The following is a 25,537-nucleotide window of genomic DNA, read 5'->3' as shown; positions in this document are numbered from 1 at the left end:
TGCCTTTGGCTGACAGCATGAGGTTATTTTGCAGTATTTCTCTTTATACTGGAGAATTATACCTGGAGAATTCTCCCTTTTAAAAGCTGTTTTAACGCTCTGCTTCTAACCTGAGGGGCTGTTTCATAGCATTTAGTCAGTTCATATAGGCTTGTTTAAATATTGATCATTTTAGGGTGGTTATTTTTTTTTTTATTCGATTATACTTTAAAAAAAACAACAGCCACTGTGTCACTATGAGTAAGCGTCTGGAAAAGCAGGACATATATCTCCCCAAAACAGATTTGGGGGTAGAGACTGGGGAGCACAGGGTGATCAGTGGGGCACATTCTCAATGGGACCATATGGCCCTCTTGGGGGGGGGCCTGACACATCTGAAAGAGGGTCTCAGACTGAAAAATGTGAGGCGAGCCCAAATGGTTTAGGTTGGGGGGGGGCTAGTAACTGAACCGATGAAATACCCTTTTTTGTCACATGTGATGTCATTAACTGCTAGAAAGTCCAGCTGTCAAGGGAAAAATAAACCATGTGATTTGCTCCTCTGTGAATGCTTGAATTAATGCATTCAAGAAAAAAAAAGAATGTACATGCTTCTCTTGTTCAAATATTCTAGATATCTATCTTGCATATCTATAAGACAAGCTATGTTGCGTGTAGTTATCTCACTCTTAGCTTAGGCCTTTCTTAGCCTAGCTCACTGTGCAACTGGCCATCTACTAGAGGGACTCCTGGAACCTGAGCAGAACTCCTATATGGGCCATGGTCCAAAACCGGTTGCAAATGACTGCCACAGAGTCCACCTTCCAGAGCATCCCATTTCTCCAGGGGAACAGATCTCTGGAGATGTGCCGTAATTCCAGGGGATCCGCAGATCCCACCTGGAGGCTGAGCCATCGGAAAGGACGTTCCTCAATAAGCCCTTGGATGCTGGCATGGCAAAAGATCCTGACGAAGAATTAATTTGAAAGCAGTTTTATGCGGGATCCTTTTTCAATGGTGAAAACTTCACTTTTGAGAAGGAACGCTTCCATCCTCCAATTCACATCCCGGAGCATCCTCGATGAAATTCCTGCTCGTTTTAGCTTTGTCCTTTATTGATCTGTCCTTGCCCCCACGCTCTTTGACGCTCCGTCTTGAGCCCCAGGGGAAAGCGGCATATAAGTAAGCAACTATTTTTTGACTCCACTGTTCATTTCCCCCGGAAAAAAAAAACAACCCATATTTCTTCCCTATTGGGTCTCTCGCGGCTTTCCCTCCTTCCCACCCACCCGGAGGCTGGCATCCCCGCACCACCCAGCCCACCCTACCCACCCACTACCCGGCTGCCACTTTCTCCCGGCCAACAGCCTCGCAGCCACCAGGAGAACTCCCGGCCCCCCCTGGAGACCGGCCAGCGGCCTCTTCCGCGGGCTTGCTTCCTCCACACCCCGCAGCCGACCCCTTTCTCCTCAGAAACGCTCCCGCCTCCCCGAAGCCCTCATGGCGGGGCGAGCGGGCGGAGCAGCGCCAGGCCCAGGCGGGTCGAGCAAGCCCTCTCGCCTCCTCCCCTCCCTCCCTCCGCGGCCGGCCCTGCCCTCGGCCGGCCCCTCAGAGGCGTCGCGTCACGCAGGGCCGGGCCTCAGCGCCCAAGCAGCAACGGCGGCAGCGGCGGCGGTTGAGTCGCGTCCCCAGTCGCGGCCGGGGCGGCGGGACGAGGCCGGCGGCCATGGGGAGGCGACCGGGTGCTCCGCCGCTGCTGCTGCTGCCGCCGCCGCCCCGCAGCCTGGCCCAGGGCCGGCTCCTTCTCCCCGGGCTCGGCGGCGCGGTGAGGGGGGAGAAGCGGCCGTAGCCGCAACGCATCTTCCTCCTCCTCCTCGTCGTCGTCGCCTTCCCCCGGCGAAGGGCACCAGGGGCCCGCCATGGACGCCGCGTCCGCCGAGCTCCGGCCCCCCCCGGGCACGTTGGGACCGCTGGCTGCCATCTGCCTGGGTGAGTCCGTGAGGGCCGCCGCTCTCGGCGGAGGAGGAGGAGGAGGAGGAGGAGGAGGAGGAGGAAGGCTGGCTTGTCTCCCCCCCACTCACCCACCCCCAATTGCACGAGCCAGCCCACCCCTCCAGGTAGCGCCCCCATGGGGCTTCCTCCGCCTGGCTCTGGGGGGGGCATGGGCCGGGAAGGGGGGAAGCGGGCCCCTTGGGACGGGCTGTTAACTGGGTGCCCAGTTCGCGACTGGGAGGCAGAAGCATCAGCTGGAGATGTAGGACCCCCATGCCCCTTCCTCCCCCCCCCCCGCACGTAGATGCATGCAAGGGTGGGGGCCGCAGGGGGAAGGGGTCTCCGCTGTGGGGTTCAGGGGTTGCAATCCGCTTGGTTTTCATCGCGTTTTGTAATCCGCCTCCTGGATGACCGGGAAAAAGTTTGTTTGTTTTTTTTTAGAGAATGTACCCTGCTCGTAATGCACCTGGGATCGCGGAGAGCAAAAGCAGGGGCCGGAAGCAATAATGTGTGGGGTAGCCAGCGGGGAAAGGGAGCATCGGGTGTCATAACACTGACTTAGCAGGGAGAAATGCTTTGGGGGTTTAAATGGAAGCCTTTGATGAGTTGGTGCCATGCCTAGAGGAAGACCTGTAAAACAGGGAGATGGGGTGGTGTTGGGACTGGCACGCAAACTGGTTATGAGAAAGGGAGTTGACTCAAGCAGGTTTCCTGGAGGGGTGGTAGAAAAGTCCTCTCAGTAAAGTGAATTGGCAGGTGCACGTAACACCCAGCTACGAGAATGGTGTTCGGTGCTTGGATCGAGTCTTTTGTTGTGTTGTTGTACATATGCACAGAGGGCAGAGGGTGCGCACAAAGCGTGCAGGGACAAGCGTTCCGTATACGCTGGCCATACTGAGTATTTTTGCTTTTTTCTTTGCCACATGATAGGATGCTGCGGAATGAAGTGACATCAGCCCTGTTTGTTCGACAAAAAGCATAGATTTCTGCACCCAGATTATGTTCAGCACGGAAATGGCTCAGTAGGACCGTGGCTGTCATTGCTTTAATGATTTAGTGATAATTTCTTTTGCTTGTAACTGTTGAGGCTTTAAAAAAAAAGTCTTGTGCCGCCGGAGATGGCAGATCTCGCAAAGTTAGTAGCTTATCGTGAGTAAAGCCAGTCGGGTGGGTGGCTGTAGCTCACTTCTGTCTTGCACACAAGTTAGTGTGGCTTGTTCTCCATGTGGCACCCGTAACACTTTGTAGAGTCCACCGAGGAAAAAATAGATACCTATAATAAAACATCACCCCCAAGCCCATTTAAATGTAATGAAAATGCAGACTGGTAGTATTTATTTCTCAGACGGATGCATTTCAGAATGGCAGTGGTTTGCTGGTTCACAGAAAAACCTCTTGACAATTCCGTCATGAGGTAGTAAGGCAAATGTGCTTTTGATAGCTTAAAAACACGGTTTCTGTCACTTGTCGCCTGTAAAATTGGATGGAGGAGTCTGAAAGAAAGGTTCCTCATCTCAGACTTCATGACTATGAGACTGTGTACACAGAGCCTGTATTTCGTGTTTCCCTGAAATCTCTAGTGTGACGTAAATTTATGCAACTGGACTTCGATTCTCAAAGTGTATATATAGTAGTTATCGGGATAAATTTCTTTCTTAATGGCTGACAACAAAGATGTGCTGGTAGAAATAGTGCTGAAATCTTAGATTCATACCCAGTTTTTGCAAGCTAGAACTTTCCCCAAGTATTTGAGATCTTCTGTTATCGAAAAAGATGGAATGTATGGTATTTAACCAGTGTTTTCATCTTGTTTATGGTTCAATAGTGACAGGATGTATAGAAATCTTGTTTTGGCTTTGCTTCTGGGTGCTTCACATCTCACTTTCCCTCCTGCCTGAAGCAATCTTCATTTCACATTTCCAGCAAGTTTTTAGTTACAAAATGCAGAGGCAGTATACATTTCATCAGCCTCAGATCGTTTTATTTTACATCTCTTTATGATGTTCTTATATTTGAGACAAGGAATTCCTCCAATTTGCTAGGAATTTATCCAACCATCCTCCTTCCTTTGACCACAAAGATAGACACACTAGATTGGAAGAGATGCTACATGGCAATTGCTGTTTACTAATAATTTTCACCTCCCTTTTGTTGTTGATGAAGCGGTTTTAATGTAAGTCTTCTGCTGGTGGAAGGAGTTCTCTCTCCAAGGAAAATTCCTCCTGTGGTAGGAAGGTATCTTTAGATCCAGTTCGTAGTGAGCTGGAAGGAACCTAGTATATTCATTTCTAAATTAACAGCAGCATTTGCAGGAGACTGAAGAACATGGGTCCCAGATTACAAATGGGCAAGTACCTAGACTTCATTAATATTTTAGAGATCAAAAAACAAGAAATCCTGGCCTTCCTACCTCTAATCCACCAGATGAACTAAACTCTGTAAGAATTGATATCCCTCTTCTGTGTGTTTTAACTTTGGAAAGAGGCGGCAGCTTTTAATTGATTTTAAATTCCAAACTCAAATATTTGTTTAATCCAAATGTTAATTTATCTAATGTTTTAATTTAGTTGATGTTTAAATACTGTATTCAACTGATATGATCTGCCCTGAGCCATCAAGGATGGGCAGAATACAAGTAAATAAATAATAAATAAATATGCACAGTGCCTAGCTCCCTGTTCAGTGCCTCTGCTCTAGTGCCTTCCTACAGTGTACCACTTTCCCACCATCTGAAGCAGAGATGCCTTAAAGATAGGTTTAAGATTAAGGGGTGTCATAACCTTATGACATAAAGTTGTCAGTGTTAGTTGGAGGAATTCTCACACCATCTTTGCAAATGGCCTCTTAGCTGCAATCATGCATAATAACCAATCATGGTTGATTCTGTCCTTGGGGAGCAGACCAATTTTTATTCTGAATGACAGTCTGGATTTTGGTAATTCTGCTTCACTACTCTGTACCAACAGTGTAGGCTCAACTCTCTTGGAGGCCTTCCCCTGGAATCTTGCCCAAGCAGCTATCTGAATGCAGACACCACCTACTGCTTGGGATATCCTTCCATTTTTTATGTTTGTAAGCACTATGGTCTTTGCTGTGACAGGCTTCCCAGCGGGAAACCCGGTCTTTCTAGTCTTTCTTCTTCTCACTTTGAAAAAAGTTGGGGAAACGTTTTATTTAACTATTGGTGTCCTTTCACAAATATGTTCCCCCCCCCCATTTCCCTCTGTAAATAATCTTGTTTCAAATATGAAGTGATTTTGACTCCGGAATTAAAATTGGCAAGACATGCAGTGTATGCATACAGAAAACGAGCCAACCAACCTATTTGATCTCTAGCATCTTTTCATAAAATTTAGAACTGAATCAAGAAAGCTCAGTTTAGTTACCATATTGTGGCAATGGGCTGTAGGCCAAGTCTCTCGCCCACCCCCAATCCTTGCTCACATATAGATTCATTACTTTTTTCCTGATTTGTTTTGCTCCAGAGCATGGTTTGAAACTGTGGTTTTAAGTGGGTTTACAGACCACACCTTCGATGGAGATTGTGGAGCTAGATCCAGCAAGTGCCCTTTGATTCACAGAAGAAATCCTTCCATTAGTGGAAGAGCACCTTTGGATCCGATCCCATAATTTGGAAGCCAACTGGTTAGAAACTGAAATGGAAGAAGGAGGAGGGAATCCATGAGTGAGAGCGGGAGGGAAATGGGAAGGACAAAGTGTGGAGGGAGAAGTACGTGAGCCAACAAGATATTGATTCTCCAAACCACGCTTGGATCAGACTGTGGTGTCTGAACTATACCTGTTCTATTTACAGATGCATTCTTCATACCATCTTAGTCTCTGCCTTTTTCTGCTCCAGACTGGTAGGTCTTGCCTCTTATTGTACAACACTGGAAACATTTTGTTGAGAGTGATTCATCAAACTCAGGGAGCCCTGAACTGGATGTCTCAGGCTGGCCCACTCTTGTCAGTTCACGGAAGCTAAGCAAGGTCAACCCTGGTTACTACTTGGATGGGGGACCACCAAGGAAATCTAGGGTTGCAATGGCAAACCACCTCTGAATGTCTCTTGCCTTGAAATCCACACAGGTCTCCATTAGTCAGCTGTGATTTGATGGCACTTCTCACCACCAGGGAGTCATTCTGGTTTGATTAGACTAGGAAATCCATGATTTTGAATGATAAGGCTTGATCAAGGATGGCCGCCCTGATTGTTATTGGAGAATTTCTGGGTAATGTGGATATGTCATGTAGCGTGGCACACTGAGAGGTTTATTAGTGTGTGCCACGGCTGTGATTAAAGGAGGGGAAAGCAGCCTAGGCTGAAAAGCTAATGAAATAATTGCCAAGCATCAGCGTATTAGGCATTAACTGCCTAATAAAATAATATGCTAATGGATAATACTAATTAATAAACATGTAGGGCTCACTCTAATGTCACCGCTATATCCCCGTGCTATCTCTTAATTGCTTAGAAAAGGCAAAAGGCAATTTTGCTACTTCATGTCCTCAACCGTTCTAACTCCCCCCACCCCATCAGTTGAAGTGTTGCTGCCATTACTTGAAGTGTGTTGACTTCTTCTTTAGAGGCTGAAATACTGTGAGGTAGCACTATAGAGGTTATCTTCCTTTCAAGTAAACATGGTAGGTATGCAGGAATTTAAAAAATCCTTTTGTTGTACTGCCCCAGTGGTCAGATCTGTCAGCAACTGTCATAGCAAATTCTTTTTTTTAACATAAGAAAAGACTAAAAGGTAAAGGTATCCCCTGTGCAAGCACCAGGTCATGTCTGACCCTTGGGGTGACGCCCTCTAGTGTTTTCATGGCAGACTCAATACGGGGTGGTTTGCCAGTGCCGTCCCCAGTCATTACTGTTTACCCCCCAGCAAGCTGGGTGCTCATTTTACCAACCTCGGAAGGATGGAAGGCTGAGTCAACCTTGAGCCAGCTGCTGGGATCGAACTCCCAGCCTCATGGGCAGACCTTCAGACAGCATATCTGCTGCCTTACCACTCTGCGCCACAAGAGGCTCTTAAGAAAAGACTGCTATAGCATTATTAATATAATCTGCTTTCAATGTAGGGGACATTGTTTTGTGGATGTAGTCATTGTTCTTGTTAGACCTGTGTGAAAAACGATGAATAATTTTGCATGCTTCTATAAGGGCAAATACCTTATAAATAGGGTTGATGCTGCAGTAAAATACAGATCTGCATTTTACTAGGTATGATTTTTGTCATGCATGTACTGGTATGGCTTTGAGCAGGTTACTTTGCCTCCGTCTCTGCTTCGTGGCCTACAGCTATTGAAGAGATAGTCAGGCCAAAAACAAGAAAGAAAGAAATGCAGTGATTCATTTGTACCTCAGTAGTATTTAGCATTAATGCAGTATTTTAATTATTAGTGTTCGGAACATGCCAGGTAAACTTAAACTCTGTAATGTAGGCGGTTGTTACTATTCCTGTCAGCCTGGGGACTGGAGTAGGAAGGTGGCTGAGACTGAGAATACAGTGGCTTGGCTAATACTACTTTGAGCTTGTTGTTAAAAGGAGGTACTTTAACCATGGACGTTTGCCATCCAGAGCTCACTCCTGGCCACTATGCCAGTAGGTACCTGGATTAGTCTGCCGACACAAAAACAAATAGGAGTCCTGTGGTACTTTCAAGACTAAGAAAATGTTATTCTTCAGTAAATGTGGCGGATTAGAATTTACTCAACTCTCAGCCTCAACTTTGCCCATGTAAATGGGCAAATTGCTACCTTTCCAGTGCAGTTCTAAGAAGAGTTACACTCTTCTAAGTCTTGAGAGGTCAGGGGGTTTAGAAGAGTGTAGTTCTACTTAAGAATGTGCCGTTTGTTATTCACTTTTCTATCAAGAAAGCAGTATTACAGTTAATGAGTTATTTCGTCTCATCAGTAGCATACACAGATACATTCTTCTCTTAAGGCAGTGGTTCTCAACCTTCTTAATGCTGCAACCCTTTAATACAGTTCCTCATGTTGTGGTGACCCCCAACCATAAAATTATGCAAGGGTTCTTTCACAGAAATTAAACCGAAACTGACCAATGGCATGAAGATCCATTGTTCATGATTGTATATAAATTGTTTTCTTCCCCAGGAATTCTCAGTTCAGTTCTGCCTCTTGTCCCACCATGCTGATCTCGCTCTTTTCCGCTGCTCCAGACAGACAAACGCTCTATCTCGATCTCTACCCCGCAAGGCTGTTGTGTGGATGCCCCCTCCCCACCAAGCTGCTTGCCCGGGGGTTTCGACCCCCAGGCTGAGAACCACTGTCTTAAGACCATGTGAAGAATATAATACTGGTTCTTCTCAGAAGAATGTGGAACATGGGAGACCATTTCTGTTGCACGTTTCCTCCATTGTGGAACTTAAGACAATATACACGGGGTTCCCAGGTAGACTCCCATTGAGATATCAACCAGACATAGACTCACTGAGCCTCAGCAGAATTGCTGCCTCCATACCCTAAAATGTTGCAGATACTTTTGAAAATATTTCTAATTTTTGCGGTTGCCACTGTAATTTCTAACAAATCCCCTTTTTTCTTTCTTTCCTTCTTTTTTTCTTTTTGTATTTCAAAAACAGTGAATCTCTTCTTTTCTGGGAAAATTGAAAGTGCTGTACCTTCATTAGGTAGGATATTCCCGTTTTCAATTTATTTATATTTCTTCCTTGGCACTCAAGGCAACATATATAGGGTACCCAGGTCTCCTTTCACTAGAGACTGGACCTTGATCAGACTTAGGCCTGCTTACCTTCAGCAAGTTTGCTATATCACTAGTTGTTGATAACTTATCGGTCACTTTTGGTGTGGAGAAAAAGGCCCCTGTGGAATGTAAACCTGTGTAATGACTTTGGTATTTCAGACAGAGATCTGAAAGAAATATCAGGACCTTCCCTGTATCACCCTTATTTTTCACATTCATTTATGGAATGCAGATTCAGAATGTGCTCTTGTTCTGTAGCCTTTCACATCACTTTAAAAAGAGAGAGAAACTCCTCTAAATTAGTCATTCTGAAAAATAATTAATATGCAGTAAGTGATCCCAGAGCCAAGTAGTGGCTCTCAAAACCCTTTTCATTACAGCAATCTAATTTTAGGCTCTACATTTATTTATTTATGGTAAGTATAAAATCTCAGAGAAAGCAGGAAAGGCACTGTTCATTTGAGTGTGAGAAGAGGAGATGCAATAGCATCAGCATTTAGAAAGTAGATATTATCTAGTTTAGAGATGGGGCTTGAACCTGGAGCCTTCTGCATGCAAGGCATGTGCTACAGTACTGAACTACAATCAATCCCCAAATTCAGAAGCAGCAGTATAGCAGCAGGTCCCAAACATTGATGCATCTAAGAACAATTTTAGAATATCTTTTTAAAAAATTCAAATGTTAAGACCCTAATTTTAGGAACAAGGAAAACCAGCCTCTTTGCAGAAGAACCAGGCTGGAAAACAATGTTGTAGTTATTTCACTTTCCCCCCCTTTTCTTTTGTCAGATTTGTGAAAAGTTCTTTTATTATATTCTCTTGACTTTCTCATTTGGGGTGATTGATCCCTTTTGAACCGCATGGAAGGGCATGGAAGAATGATAAAATGCTAACACTGAAAATATTTAAAGACTGACAATATGGTGACAACATATGCATTTAAGTTTTATCACTGAGCATTTTCATTGCTTTCATTAGCTTGCAGTGGAAAACCAGAACAGCACACTGAGCGACGTGGAGTCATCTACAGCCCTTCCTGGCCGCTAAACTATCCTCCAGATGTCAACTGCAGCTGGTACATCCAAGGTGATCGGGGTGATGTGATCACTATTAGGTAAGATCAGTGACTAGTCTGTTTGGTGTAGTGGTTAGGAGTGCGGACTTCTAATCTGGCATGCTTGGTTCGATTCTGCACTCCGCCACATGCAGCCAGCTGGGTGACCTTGGGCTCGCCACGGCACTGATAAAGCTGTTCTGACTGAGCAGGAATATCAGGCTCTCTCAGCTTCACCCACCTCTCAGAGTGTCTGTTATGGAGAGAGGAATGGGAAGGCGACTGTAAGCCGCTTTGAGCCTCCTTCGGGTAGGGGAAAGCGGCATATAAGAACCAACTCTTCTTCTTCTTCAGTAATATCAGGTTCTCTCAGCCTCACCCACCTCACAGGGTGTCTGTTGTGGGGAGAGGAATGGGAAGGCGACTGTAAGCCGCTTTGAGCCTCCTTCGGGTAGGGAAAAGCGGCATATAAGAACCAACTCTTCTTTTTTTCAAATTGTAGTCCTCTGTAATGGAGATTCAAGTCCAGTTATGGACCTGTTAGTTTATAAAATAGATAAATAGCCTGTCTTTCTCTTTAAATAACACCAAAGGCAGACAACAGTAAAAAAAAGACAAAGACTAATACAATCTTCATAAAATCAGGTAAAGCAACATTTAAAAGGTGATAGGTATTAAAAATATTAAGCTAAGCTGATGTGTACCATATCTTTTCAAAAATCTTCTCAGTTTCAAAAATGGTTGCACAGCTTCATTGGTATCTGCCTCATACTACTTTGACAGACAGACACACTGGCCCTGTTTACACCAGTTCTTCTGTAGAAGTTTCAAATACTTCAGGCTTGCATATCAGGTTCTTTGTGCCTGGCATAAGGTTACACACCATGCCAGTAGCTGAGCTGGGAATACAACCAAGGTTTTCTAACTTCCCACTCTCTTGTTCTAAGCAGTTAGGCAGAATGTTTTTAATGAGCCAATTAAGGTTTCAGTATTCACAGCCTGCCCTTACTTAGAGAGAATAGCAGACAACAGTGACTTCTCTTATTTAATTGGGAGATACAGTTGCTTTACTGATAACACCGATAATTCCCTCCCCCCACACAGAGGAGCCAAGTTAGTCATCCAGTTTCTGCCAGTTCCCAAACTTTTCATTTAGAGCTGCTGACTTTTTAAAAAAATCACTTTTTTGCTTGTTGAAGATATGAATTTTCGGCCCCAAAGGCACCCATAGTGGCTTACCAATTTATAACAACCCCCCTCATAAGGCAGTAAAACAATCAGATAATAGCAAAAATACCACAACACACCCATAAAAAGTCAAACCCTTAGTAAAGACACTAAAAATAATAAACCAGGCATAAGATTAAAGATTAAATAACCATATGGATCTCCTCCTGACTGTTGAAAAAGTAGAGTCTAATATACTTTCCAGCCAAAACCAGCGGAATCAAAAATTAAATTATCCAGAGACAGTATCAAAGCCCAGCAGTGAATTGTTGGTTTCATTAAAAGCCCCCTGGAAAAAACGTTATTTTTACTGATTTCAAGAAGGCCAACAATGGAGAACCCTGATTGATTTAATTAACCAAAGTGTATATTTGATGAATTTGCAAGGCTAATTTTAATTGACTGTGCTGCAGGCGAAGGGTAAGCCATTTGATTATAGGGAATGAGAGTAAAATACTAAAGATGGCTTTTCCTATTATGGCTTTTGTGTGACTTACATTCAGGCTCCAAGAAGCTTTACAATATGGCATATTGATAAAAAGAAACTTTACACACACAAAAATCGTTTGCCCAAACCTGCACCTATTATTTTGTGGTAGCATGCACATGATGTAAGTTCTATCAAAGTCAGCTCTCTGAGAACAGGTAACTTGCATCCTTCATTAATGTTAGTTTACAAGGTGCCTCTGGACTTTAATTTGATGAAGTCAATCAAGCATCGTTTTTAAAAAAAAGCTGTCGTGACTCCCTTTTGTATTTCTGATAAGTACTATTGTATTTCCATTTGTGCTGCTTTTCTTCTCTTGGCAGTTTTAAGAACTTTGATTTGGAGGACTCCCCAAAGTGTTCAGTAGATTGGCTGATGATTGGGCCATCTTCCAAGCGGGAGGAATACAGAGTGTGTGGATCCTCCCTCCCTCCTTCTTTCATCTCTGCCAGGGATCACGTCTGGATCGTTTTCCACGCAGATCCATCGAGTTCAGGGCAAGCTCAGGGATTCCGCCTGTCTTACATCCGAGGTAAAAGCTTGGCTTGCTCTAATGATTCTGTTGGTTTCTCAATCCTGGCTACCAAGCATCATTTATTCACTTAATTTGTTACCCTTATATGTTGGGGTGGGAGGTATCAATGTCACTTTATCCTCACAACAGTTCTTTGTGGTGGGTAAGTGGTTTGTGCCTGAAGGCACATGATATCATGTCCCAGCTGAAGTTAAATAGGTCTGGATCTGGTCAGCGTGCCGAGTTCCCAAGAACCCCACTGTGCACCCCAGATGGACAAGCAGGTCGTACACAAAGCTAGTAAACAAACTGCGGAACAGGAATTCAAATGTGCCTTTTCTACTGCACCGTTATATGAATGGACTCCAAATTATACGTAACTCATGTATGTGAATGTGGTTGCAGGAAGGGTTACTTTTCTTGAGCAATATGGTGGGGCCGAACCCTCTCCGTGCCTTTTTGCCCACAATCCAGTCCTGTAGGTAGCCAGGCCCCAGCAGGATGAAAGTGCCTAGTTGAAGGACTAGAGGTGCAGATGTGAAGCCCCATTGGTCTCTTCCATCACAATCCGTTTTTCATCCCCATGCACCTTTACACATGGATAGGACAGACCTGCTTGTAAAGGTGCAGAGCTTAAAGAACTTGAGTATGACAGTTAATGTAATGTGGGGCTGCTTGAGGTGACTACTAAGATTGTGGCAGCAGGGTGCTCCCCCCGTCCATGAAGATACTTTCTGCTCCATTATAAACTTGACTGGTTCAGCAGAAGTAGAAGCTGTCTGTTTGCACATCGGCCCAGGCTATGAGTTTGTGTTACTGTGTTAAGCTGGTGGCTGTTATTTATTGTGAATACAATGGACAGCCAGCTGCTGAAAACACGGTGCAACTGCAAGCCAAAGGAAAATGTAGCCACCATTAGCTTTGGCAGTCATGTGGATTGGCTTGGAATTTCTGTCCGGAATGATGGGCATCGGCCTTAACCAAAATTTCAAGCCAGTTGTGTTAGGGCAGGAGGCCATATTTGTGAGCGTCGAGAGAGGCCCGACTCTGGGCCAAGTGTCCAGCTTTTTCGTGCAGCAAACAATGTGGCAGAGCATTTTCCCAGCAGGTGTACACTTGATGCTCAACCAGGCAGCCCTTTGTAGCCTCATAATTGACTTCTGCCAGATCATCGTCTCCCAGAACGGTGGGAAACATTTTTTAATTACAGAGTTCTATTTGGAACAGGGTAAGCAAAAGTGCAGGTGAGCATGGGGGGGGGGGTTTACCTGGAGCAAGTTGGGACTGTTGGCAGAAGAACCTTGTATTTGATGAGAGAGAATTTCAGAGACCTGCAAGCATACTGTTCCAAAATTTTGCAAAACCAACATTTCCAAGTGGGACTTGCCTTTATGCCGGGATTAGTGTCGAGCAGTAAGTGCTTCCCAAAGTTTGTAACAACCTTCTCTCTCCCTTTGCAGGAAAAATTGGTCAGGCTAATTGCCAATCCGATGAATTCCGTTGTCTAAACGGCAAATGCATCCCCAGCTCTTGGAAGTGCAATTCAGTGGATGAATGTGGTGATAATTCAGATGAGAAAAACTGCACCATTCCCCCAACCGAGCCCCAATCCAGCATCTGTCCATTAGGAACATTCCAGTGTAGCATAGCTCATTCCACCAAGTGCTTGTTAAACGAGCTGAAATGTAATACAGTCAAAGACTGCAGCGATGGTTCCGACGAAGAAAACTGCCCAGACCTTTCGTGCGGCAAAAGGCTCGGCAACTTTTACGGGTCTTTCGCTTCCCCAGACTTGTTCCGCTCGGATCACAGCCGGTCAGACCTCCGCTGCACTTGGTACGTGGACACCCAAGATAACCGCCATGTCCTCCTTCAGCTGGACTTGCAGCTGGGCTACAATGACTACGTGAAGGTCTACGATGGGCTAGGGGAGAGAGGCGATAAACTTATGCAGACCCTTTCGTATCACAACAACAGGCGCTCCGTGAGCTTGGAATCTTCCAAGGGGCAGCTGACCATAGCCTACCACGCCCGCTCAAAGAGCACCGGCCACGGTTTCAACGCAACCTATCAGGTGAAAGGTTACTGCTTGCCTTGGGAGCATCCCTGCGGGAACGACGAGGAGTGCTACACCGACAAACAGCGCTGTGACGGTTGGTGGCATTGCCCCAACGGCAAAGACGAAGAGAGCTGCCCGGCCTGTCAGAAGAACGAATACCTGTGCGAGGGAAACAGCGGGCTGTGCTATTCGTTGCTCGACCGGTGTAACAACCAAAAGAACTGCCCTGACGGTTCAGACGAGAAGAACTGCTTCACCTGCCAGCCAGGCAACTTTCACTGCGGCACCAACCTGTGCATCTTCGAAACGTGGCGCTGTGACGGCCAAGAGGATTGCCAGGACGGAAGCGACGAACACAACTGCCTGGTGATCGTGCCCCGGAAGGTCATCACGGCCGCTCTCATAGGGAGCCTGGTCTGCGGGTTGCTCCTGGTGATCGCTTTGGGATGTGCCTTTAAGCTGTACTCCTTAAGAACCAGGGAATACAGGTATTTGTTTATTAGATAATACTTCCAGGGCAAATGAGCCTCTTGTGGCGCAGGGTGGTAAGGCAGCCGACATGCTGTCTTGAAGCTCTGACCACGAGACTGGGAGTTCAATCCCAGCAGCCGGCTCAAGATTGACTCAGCCTTCCATCCTTCTGAGGTCGGTAAAATGAGCTTGCTGGGGGGGTAAACGGTAATGACTGGGGAAGGCAGTGGCAAACCACCCTGTATTGAGTCTGCCATGAAAACGCTAGAGGGGCATCACCCCAAGGGTCAGACATGACTCGGTGCTTGCACAGGGGATACCTTTATCTTTACCTTTACTTACAGGGAAACGTCCTCGCTACTCTGTTGTAGCAGAATAGAGCAGGCATCCAGGGGCTCCGAAAAGACTAGCAAAAACATATTACGGCATAAGTTTTCATAGGGTAGAGTATACTTCATTGGATACAGTGAAAGCTTAGGCAGGAATAAATTGTGTTAGTCTTTAAGCTGCCTCCAAGTTTCTATTCTGTTTCACTTTTTAATAGGACTTGTCAGGCAAGGGTAATCCAAGTGGGTCTGCTCAGTATCAGTTTCTTGAGATTCATCTTTAAGAAGTGGCCTTTATCACAGTTAGCTTTTTGTCACTGTTAAATTCTTCTTAATCTGACTCTGTTTTCCCCCCAAGTATGCTGTAAGCAGGACTGAGCAGTCTAGCAAATAAACAAATGACTTGATTTCCTCTCAAGGGATTAGTCTAGTCTGGTTGCTTCTAGATCTATAGTGCTGAACTGGAAGCGAAGAGAAAGTTACCGAAAAGGAAGAAGACCCAAATAAAGTTGAAGCAGCAGTTTCTCAAGTTGCTTGTGTAATGACAGTGACCCGGCTTTTTCCTGCCATATGAGTCAGTCAGAATGCCAAAAATGGTATGATTGCTTTTGTAATAAAACATGAGCAGTGCAATGCAAAAATAGAGACAGCTATAAACCAATATTCAATGTGTCAATATTATATTGTTTCTCCCCCTTTCCCCTCTCACTTCTTCTGTTGTTGTTCCAGGGCATTTGAAACCCAAATGACCCGGCTGGAGGCGGAGTTTGTGAGACGTGAAGCTCCACCTTCCTACGGGCAATTGATTGCACAAGGACTTATTCCGCCAGTGGAAGACTTCCCCGTTTACAATGCATCACAAGTAAAAAATAACCTCTATTATCATCTCCATATACATAGCAAGAGAAGTAGAATTTGCACTGATCTTTTTTTTCCTTTTGCCCCACTGGGGAAACAGATTGGAGTATTCACAAGTTTTCCCCAGTGGAGCAGATAGGGGCTTGAGGAGGCAGATTCAATCCCCTGTCTTTGGTCCTGGTCCCAATCCCACTTGGAAATCCAGGCACCTGATGATACAGTTTGAAAAACGCTGGGAGCTGTGCATCTCTGATTAAACCTTTGGGAACCGAAATGTAAATTATGATGCAATCAGATTTACTCTAGCCGATGACTTGTTTATTGTTTTATTCAAACGTTTATGTCCTTCCTTTTCTCATGGTTCAAGACAGATTGTGATGTGAGTTAAAATGTTCTGAACTAAAACCAAAGATAAAAATATGTGTAAAACACTGTCAAGTCTCTGGACATATGGCAGCCCTGTAGGGTTTTCAAGAAAAGAGACATTCAGAGGTGGCTTAGAATCATAGAATCATAGAGTTGGAAGGGGCCATACAGGCCATCTAGTCCAACCCCCTGCTCAGCGCAGGATCAGCCCAAAGCATCCTAACAGCATCTCTGCACAGTGACCCTGGATTCCCTGGTGCTATTCCCGTACAAGTAGTAGCCAGGGCTGACCCTGCTTAGCTTCTGAAATTGGGCTAGCCTGGACCACCGGGGTCAGAGCAATGATAAAAATAGAAAGTGCCAGATGCACACACACATACTTCAAAACAGCCTTTCTCAACTTGTCTTTTCCCATTGAGAAACCCCTGAAACATTCCTCAGGCTTCAAGCAACCCCAGAAGTGGCACAATAGTGCAGAATATGGCTGGGAAGCAGAGCTGTGGACACGCCCACCCGGGGCTCCTCCCCTTTCTACCCTCTCCAGAGCTATCATTGGCCATTTTGGAAGGGTTGGGTGGATGGGTCGACGTTACCATATATGGTCATATCACCCGATAAATGTTTAACAAAATTTTAAAATGTATTAATTAATTAACTCCCACCCATTTGGGATCCCCTTCTAGGGCCATCAAGAAACCCCAGGGTTTCCTGAACGCCTGGTTATAAAGTCTGCTTTTCAAAAGATACTTCTCTCAAAAGCTCTGGCAAACAGGCAGGATTTGCAGTGTCTTCTGAAGATCTTCAAAGTGTAGGGACCTGGAATAATTATGATGGAAAAAGCCCATGCTCTGATTGGCACCAAATGGGCCACCCCAAGGGTTGGAATAGCCAACAGATGGCTGTACTTGGCATGAAGGGACAAAAAGAAGGAGGCCTTCCTTTATTTCATTCCACTTAACTGCAGGCCAGTTCCCTGTATTTTAGTTGTGCTTTTCCAGAGTATATATTTTGAAAATTATGACCTCTGTGCTGGAGAAACACATTTTTTAAGTTTTAGAGAAAAGTTTTATTTTTTTTTTGTAAGTGGAAGCTCCAGGTAGAAGGGCAGGTGCTATGGAAACCATGTGCTGTCGAAGTCTCATTCCCACCTCCCACACCTGTTGAAAGGAAGTGGGTTGGTCCTTCCTCTTGGTAACAAGTGAAGCTTGTTTGATTGCATGTTACGCAGCCGTCATTTGTACAGGTTGCTAGAGTTTTCAGGTATCCTAGCATTCATTCCTCAAAACCGTGAGATGGGGCAGGGATAATTCAGCTTGGAAAAAAGTAGCCCTGGGATTTTTCTTGCATGTATTTCTGAAAGTGTTAGGGCACCTGGCCATCAACTGATAAGATTCTTGTTTTGAGAGAGATAAAAAGTGGCTATGACCATTTTGGGGGGAGGGCAATTGGGGGGGGGGGAGGTAGGTTTTACTGTTTGTTTAGGTTTTCATTTTTCTTTTCCATAAAACATCACAAACATGCGATCCCTGCTGTTTTAAGGGAAATCCGCAAATATACAAAATGTAGCAGTTAACAAATAATATACCAAGAGTATGGCAGTAATTCCCGTGGAGTAGCTGTGTTAGCCTTTTGTAGCAAATTTACACAGTAAAAACTGACAAAATGCATTTCAACGGATGTTTTCTGAGGCGGGCGCTCCCTTCCTCAGCTGCATGCCACATTGCATGACGATTTCTGTAAATGAGATAATTGATAGTTTATATAAAATATAGCGCAACAATTCTGCAGAAGCACTGAAAATAATCTCTGAGGACTTTGTTTGCAAGGTGCCATACAGGAAAATGCATTGGCTTACGGATTTCTTTCAAAGCAAGTTAAGGTTGGGAGAAAAATCAACTATATTTATCTTTTCAGGCCTCTGTCCTGCAGAATATCCGGACGGCAATGAGGAGACAGATGAGGCGCCATTCGTCAAGGCGTAACTCCTCCCGCCGGCGCTTGGGCAGGCTGTGGAACAGATTCTTTCACAGGCCGCGAGCAAGAGGTCAGATCCCACTTTTAAACCCCACCCACACCTCACAGACAGTGCTGGGGGACGGAATCATCAGCCACACAGATGGAGCCACCCCACAGAGCCCCCCACCTCCTGAAGGAACTAACAATGAAACAGAGACCTGCAGCCCGGATCGGGAACTTCAGGAATTTGAAAGCAACAATTTGCAGTCAGGGACGGAAGCTGCGGAATTGCCACCTCCGGATGCTTCGTTGAACGATTACACAGCTGCCTTGGCAGACTTGGAGAACGCGCACAGTGACAGGCCTGCGGGTGCCGTTGCCGTCTCTAGCAGCGAGGCTAGACAAACCAGCAAAGTTGATTCAGGAAAAACATTCAGAGACCCTTTGTCGGAAAGGGTTACGGAAATACACCCGTGTGGGGGGTCAGTAACCCGAAGGACAGTTGCAGAGAACCGAAGTTCAAACAGGAGCAATTTGCTGAGCGAAGAGCCATGTAGGGTGCCCTTTAAAAAGTGGGAGTCCGTGTACTCTGACAGTTCGATGAATGTTCCCATCCCGGTGGAGGACCGGCACTGCTGTTGTCCTCAATCATATGAAGAACCTTTGGGCATTCACCCAGCTTGTTGCCATTCCATGGAAGTGCCAATATTAGAATCCCCTCTTCCCCTTTCAGAGATCAGCCCCAGTGACGATGAGTCTTTACTGGTTTGCTGAGGGATTGCGTCGGACTCTTACAGGCTTTTGTGACCATTTTCTATTATGTTGTGATGCACACCATTCAGAACTCAACATAATCCACCTCCTTTGCTGTCTCTTATAAGGCATTAATCCCCAGGGGAGCTGAAAACAGACAGCAAGCTTAAATAAAATCCGTACCTGGAGCCAATGAGCGTGTCTTTCACATTATCAAATTAAAAAAAAGTTTAGTTTTAAAACATGCTCTATCTAAAAGACACAGTTACTGTTTTCCAAAAGGGCTTATGATCTGAAATGTCTTATACCAACTTATAATGTTCCCTTGTTAGTATCCCAAGGAAATCTCTAGCTATTGGGCCAGCACCATAAAAAGATAATTCCCAGAGCACTTTAAACAACAACTATTTGGTTATGGCATAAACTTTTCTGCAGACTTCATTCTACTTTGTGACCTGCATGAAGGGTTATTGTCAGTTGGCAGATATATCTGTATTTGGGTGCAGAAAAAACAAGTGAAGAAGCTAGTTCCCTGCTTGGGGAGGTAAACGGCCACCTTTTCTCATGGTTCTCGTTTGCATCAGCCCTGATTCTTCCAGTGATTATAATTACCTACACCAGGATACCTCTCTGGTGTCCTCACTTCACAACCTATTGTGTGGTTACCAGGGAGAGATGGAACCCAGGGGATCTTACATGGCATCACAGTGTTACTCCAGGTCACAGTTCCACCTGTCTGACGCAGCAGATGGCCCTCTGCTTTGCCTCTGGGTCCCATGGGGAGCTGAACCCAGAGCCTGAAGTCCTAGCCCAGGCATCTTGTCCCCCGAGAGAGGATTGGTTGTTGCAATACAACACTGCCCTAAACTCTTAGGTTTGCTCTGTTTTGTGACATTCCCTTCTCTCTGCACTCGGAGATCAACAGTAAGCTTTTTAGCTTTGCATTCGTGTTCTAGGGGGGATTCAGCTGGCAGGCAAACAGGCACCAGACACAAGCAATTATTACTGTGCCTGCTCAACTGGAAATATCCAATTATTGCCAATTTAGAATATTTGTTTAAATTAAAGCTATGTTTACACTGCCCCGGGGTAAATTGTTTTAACAGAAATCAAAGGCCAGGCAGCATCACTTCCTTTCATGACTTTTTTGAAAGCTCCATGCCCTTTGTCTGCTTGCCCCTTTCGTGACGATGGCCATAGATAGCAGGAAATGTCAGTAATGGCTAAATGTTCTCTCCCTGCTGCAGATGGAGAAGAAAATAATTGCATTTCCTGGCCATTCTGCCAGATTTCGATTACAACGGGATTGCGGCAAAGCCCCTTTATTCAGTGGTGGTTTTACATTGGCTTATGTTGTCGTATCAATTTTTCATGGCTGCGTCTTGAGCTGTCGCTTGACGTAGCATCTTTGTGCGTTTGTTTTGCCTTCCAAGTCACTTTCCAGGGTTGGAACAGGAATCAGCAGCATTCAGAACAAGCGTGATTCCCATAAGCTTTAGCATGGGTTAGTATGTAACTGTATCCTTAAACCTGTTAACAGGTTGATTTTTCAAGCTGTGTTTTGGGGAACTCATCCAGAGTTCTTCAGTGAGAAAGTCCAGTAATGGTACAGGAGCTTTCTCAAAAAGTTTGTCTGCTGCAGCTGAGATCCAGCTTGGATATAGTGGTTAGGAGTGCGGACTTCTAATCTGGCAAGCTGGGTTTGATTCCCCGCTCCCCCACATGCAACCATCTGGGTGATCTTGGGCTCGCCATAGAACTGATAAAGCTGTTCTGACTGAGCAGGAATATCAGGACTCTCTCAGCCTCACCTCGCTCACAGGGTGTCTGTTATGGGGAGAGGAAAGGGAAGGCAACTGTAAGCGGCTTTGAGATTCCAGGTACAGAAAAGCGGCATATAAGAACCAACTCTTCTTCTTCCTTTCCTTCACAATATGTATGAGAGATTGAGCCCATTCTGTTATGAATTCTGAGGTCTTGCTATATCTTCTGCAGCAGGGGCAGTCAACCTGTGGTCCTCCAGATGTCCATGGACTACAATTCCCATGAGCCCCTGCCAGCATTTGCATGGCGGGGGCTCATGGGAATTGTAGTCCATGGACATCTGGAGGACCACAGGTTGACTACCCCTGTTCTACAGTGTATGGGGCTCCAGGGCAGGGCCAACTTTGGCCAACTAGTGGGTGTAGAAGGCGGTCCTTGAAGGCAGAAAGTTTGCAAAGCATTGGAACGCGCTATTCACTGCAGAATTGCAGCCAGACTGCTAGTACCATAGAATAGTTGGCGCACCATTTTCAAAAAATGTACGCCGGTTTCTCTTCTGCAAATAAGGTTGCCATTGTGGAGGCTTAAGTACAGTATGCAGATTGGTGCCTTTTCCTCTTTGAAGTCCTTTAAAAAAAAAGAAAATTCTGTGACTGTTGTTTGAATGACAACTCCACTGGAGTATACCACAAACGATCTACAGTGGGTACACAACTAAGTTGTTCGTTTGTGGACTGTTCCCTGGCTGCTGATTACCTCTTGTTTCCCCCCCCCCACACACACACACACACAAACTGGATACCCACCCCTGCTCCAGTAATGTCTGCTGAAAGCAATTCTGTTGGGTCATTTCCCACATCAGCATCACCAGCTTCTGGAGAGAGTGGGGAAGTCAACCCATGTTGGTGCTGAAATCTAGCCTACGCCGGGCTGCCATGTCACTCTAGTCATCAATAAATTGGCCTCAAACATACTCCAACCCTTCATCTTCCTCCCTACCCTCTATGTCATTTTTTCCCTTTCAACCCATCTGTTGTGACTTTTCTGTGGCTGCCTCACACCGCATTGTTATCTGAGTGGAAGACTCATTAAAATCAAAGGGACTGGTGCATACCAGACTGTGCACAGGATTGCAGCCAATGTAACCAGTCAACAGCTGTTTCCCAGGGTGCTGCTTGCCTTAGCAATGTACCCAAAGGCTCTCCAGCATCCCAATATCTTTCCAGTGCAAACAAAGTTAAGGGTAATGATCAGACAACACCAAGAATAGTCCAGTGTGCCTGAAAATAATGAAATTTCCTCACGCAACATCTCTTGAATCAAAATGAAGGAGAACGAAAACGGGTTTGGTGTTTTGATGGTGAAAGGCGGCTGACCGAACGCAGCAGCGCTGGTATAAATTGGAACGTGCTGTATCAGCAGAATCCTTTTTTTATTGTAAACTGCCGCGATTTCATCCGTTTCCCTGCAATTAACCAAGGAAATTAAAAAGGTGTCAAGCCTTTCTTGTAAGAGGTCAAAGCAAAAAGTAATAAAATTTAACCTCAAGTTGTTTTTTCTTTGTGAATTGGGACTTTTCAAGAGGGTAACACCTTTGAGCAGGACTTGCCTTCTGTTGCATTTTTTTTAAGTGTTGCTGTTGAGGTGGTCTCTTCCTAAGGATTGTTTTAAAAAGAATACTTGAATTTAAACTAGTGGTGAACCAAGACTTCAGGTATACTCTAGACAAAGTAATCGTAGTTCTGCTGCCCCAAAAAGCTGATTTCTGTTACTTGCATGAATTAGATAACTTAATCTAACATCACAGTTTTGTTTATTTAGCATAATTTATTCTGCGTCTGCTCCTAATGGTGAGATTCAGGAAGTAGAAGCCCTGCTGTTAGGGCTGTAGAAATACTCAACCGTTTGCTGGCTTCTGAAATTTCAGGCATTGTTAGTACAGCAGGGGTAGTCAAACTGCGGCCCTCCAGATGTCCATGGACTACAATTCCCATGAGCCCCTGCCAGCATTCGCTGGGGGGGTCACCAAGATTCTTAGGCAGTAGAATTTGGCAGCCTTCTAAATCCATTGACTTCAGTGGTGGAACTGTTTAGGATTATACTGTATTCCTACAGCATCTTTTGTCTCTTGATACATGCAGACCTCGACAGAAGGGAAAGCCTTATTGCAGCGGGGAATTCATTGGTTGCTTAAAAGTTACTGAGAACCATGCTTGCTGTGTTAGCAACCCTACTGAGTTTTAAAGTATTAGAAATTACAACCACCCAATGGCAGGATACTGTTGCAGCTGGTGTGATGAGTTGACCGCCCTGCTGGCATACCTCCCTTTTGTAAGGGTTCTGTAATTGGGTTCTGTATACAAGTGTAAACTTCCCCACCGCTTCACCAGTACAATGTTAAGTGCTATTAAGGTAGCAGGACTTAACGCTTCAGATGCTTAAAACAAAGGTGCAAGGTTTTTTCTTTTTCTTTTCCCCCTTGGCATTTATTTAAGCCAAACAAAATACAGCTTACTAAACACAAAGGTAGCTTAGAGAAAGTACAATTTCAAGTCAAGCCCCAAATTTCTTACCCTAAATATATGTGACATACAAGCAGTTTTGCTTTTTAAAAGAAAAACCCTGTCAGATAAATACGAGGGGATCATGTGTGTGTGTGTGTGTGTGGGGGGGGGGGTCGAAGGCTAACTCTGGGAACCCACAGTATGTGGTGTGTGTTGCCAAGCAACACTTGGCAAGCTCACACAACTGACCACACACTTGATAATGCTGAGCATGTAAAGTGAATGGGTATTTGTATGCATGACAAGATAATAGCCGTAAAAAAGGAGAACAGCTGAGGAGCTGCCGTTTTCCTGGCTCCAGCCCCAGTCGCTTTCAACATTGGGCACATTTGCAACTTTAGAATAGTTAAATCCAGGGCTTCCTGTTTATCATCCAGGCCAGGCTATCCCAGTTCTGCAGGTCAAGAATGAGGAGAGCAAGCCCAAGGATAAAATCTCCCACCAGCATTTGCTTCATGCCTTCCCGGCATCTTTTCCCGTTCCCATGTGTCAGCCATTGGGTGATGTGTTGAAAGAGGAGGGTTGGTGTGCAGTAGAGGTAGGTAGGCTGGAGGCTTTGGGTAGACCTTTCACTTAAAATATAGCTGAGGCTGAGTCCCAATAGTTACTGCAGAGAATTCAATTTGTGTGTCAGGTTAACCCAAATGCAAGCCAAGGCAAGGGCTTCTGAGATACCTATTTGCCTGTGCTTGATTTGAATGATTTATTCTAAGCATGGGGTGGGGATCTGATGCTCCTCCTCCTCCTTACCAATGAATATGTACAACCTTGGTGTGCCATGGAGAAAGGAAAGGAGAAGGGGAGGGAGGGAGGGGGGGGCTGGATTCAACTAGCTTTCTCCCTGGTGAAAAGGTTGACCATCCAAAAAGTCTATGGGACCCGCATGGAAAAAAACTAAGTGGGGCAGGAGTTGTGGTAGAGAGCAAAACCGAGTGAGGTTGAGTAAAAGCAGCTGAATCCAGCCCTGTACTATTGAATATAGCGCAAGCTGCACAAGAAAACAAACAAGGATGTGGCATCTGGGTTTGCCATCAGGTTTCTGGTTTATTGCATTCCTTGGAATTGGCTCTTGCTTCGTGGCTTTCTTGGGCCCCTTTTCCTTATTACTCTGTTCTCTTTTAAAAACGGGATGTATTTTGATTCCATGCGCTCCTCTTACAGCTGTGTGGTGGCTGTTAGCAGCGTAGGCAATGAACAGCTGGTAACCTCTAAGATTTCCACGGAACTGGCTAAAGTGCCTTGAACTTCTCTTTTCCTGGAAACGGGAGTGTAATTTACAGAACAGAAATCCAGCAACTGTGTCATCATCAAGGTCACCGAAGTCATGTCTCCCCGGAGCTGTTCTAGATCCCCAGGGCTTGTGGGGGGGGGGAGGGGGGAGGAATCTTTCCTTCAGAACAACAACCCAACTTATATTTAAAATAAATTGCTAAGTATGTGTGCCACTTTAAGAACAGAACATGCCCTTCAATCCTGAGAGGGCCATTGAGCTCGGTGGGCGTGTAAACAAGCTGACCTGGCTGCCACCTTTGTGCCTTTAATAACAAGATGCATTTCCCCATGTGTGAGAATGTGCTTGTGGAAGACATGCGAGTAAGAATTGTCAGTGAACTTAGTCTTTGCAGATGCTGCTCATAGACTCATAGAATGACAGTTGGAAGGGACCTCCTGGGTCATCTAGTCCAACCCCGTAATTGGTGTCAAGATGTGAACTAAGGGGACGTCAACCCTCATTAGTAAAAATAGAACAGGATGATGTTATTTTGGTGTGGAAATTCAGGGAAGGGGGCTGTCAAACCATGAACCAGTGCAATGTATGGTTAGAGTGTTGGGTTAAGTCCAGGGAGAACAGAGTTCAAATCCTGCATCAGCTGCCCTTACTGGGTGATCTTGGGCCAGTTACACACTCTGAACTTGATCTGTTTTACAGAGTGGTGGTTGTTGGGATAGAAATGGGAAGAGCCACTTATACCTCGCTAAGCTCCTTGGGAGAATATTCAGACAAATAAATCAACACGCTCTACAATGGAAGGAAACGGTCCTTTTTATTCTGATTTTACGTGATTTGGGCAAGCAGCTGGCATCTGAAATAAAGCCATGGCGGAAATGTGTCAGCTGTTCATTACCACCCAAGCTTGCTGCTGAAACGTGCATTTCAACCATGGCAAACCTCACAGCTTCATTGTTAAAATAAAATTACAGCAATTACACAGCTAGGCTGTTTTCAGCTTGTCAGCTAGCTATGTAATCCCCAGGAGAAAGAGCATTTCTAAAATTTAGTTGAGTGGCTTGAAATTTAGTTTCTTGTATACCAGGATCCTGTGACTAAACGTAGAGCATTAACTTACCCACTTTACTCAACCAAATGATGGACGATCTTCTGTGATTAAGCAGTTGCACAAGCCTATTGGATTGATTAACTTGGATGCTTAAATA

At 45.2% G+C, this 25,537-nt stretch overlaps 1 protein-coding gene across 3 annotated transcripts; it reads left to right on the top strand.

Annotated features, from left to right (window-relative positions):
• The first annotated feature begins 1,581 nt into the window (after window positions 1-1,581).
• On the top strand, window positions 1,582-18,966 carry LRP3 (LDL receptor related protein 3). Of its 3 annotated transcripts, none has more exons than XM_077309696.1 (7): window positions 1,583-1,968; window positions 8,581-8,628; window positions 9,681-9,816; window positions 11,794-12,002; window positions 13,445-14,531; window positions 15,570-15,702; window positions 17,979-18,966. In XM_077309696.1, exons 1-7 carry the CDS (start codon window positions 1,899-1,901, stop codon window positions 18,792-18,794), a joined length of 2,499 nt encoding a protein of 832 aa, XP_077165811.1. In that variant the 5' UTR covers window positions 1,583-1,898; the 3' UTR covers window positions 18,795-18,966. The 3 variants fall into 3 exon arrangements, with proteins under 3 accessions (XP_077165813.1, XP_077165811.1, XP_077165812.1); XM_077309697.1 differs by lacking the exon at window positions 1,583-1,968 and adding an exon at window positions 5,771-5,834; XM_077309698.1 differs by lacking the exon at window positions 8,581-8,628 and having other exon boundaries at window positions 1,582-1,968.
• The last annotated feature ends 6,571 nt before the right edge of the window (window positions 18,967-25,537 follow it).

Source organism: Paroedura picta, chromosome 14 (assembly GCF_049243985.1).
Source record: "Paroedura picta isolate Pp20150507F chromosome 14, Ppicta_v3.0, whole genome shotgun sequence".
Classification (NCBI taxonomy): domain Eukaryota; kingdom Metazoa; phylum Chordata; class Lepidosauria; order Squamata; family Gekkonidae; genus Paroedura; species Paroedura picta.
Note: the sequence above shows the minus strand (reverse complement) of the source record. Positions and strands in the feature narration are given on the sequence as shown.

What these genes read in the sequence shown, in the direction of transcription:
- LRP3 (XM_077309696.1), top strand. Translation starts at nt 1,899, where the DNA reads ATGGACGCCGCGTCCGCCGAGCTCCGGCCCCCCCCGGGCACGTTGGGA. An exon ending in GCTGGCTGCCATCTGCCTGG is followed by an intron (nt 1,969 to 8,580) that starts GTGAGTCCGTGA and finishes TTTCAAAAACAG; the next exon opens with TGAATCTCTTCTTTTCTGGG. An exon ending in AAGTGCTGTACCTTCATTAG is followed by an intron (nt 8,629 to 9,680) that starts GTAGGATATTCC and finishes TGCTTTCATTAG; the next exon opens with CTTGCAGTGGAAAACCAGAA.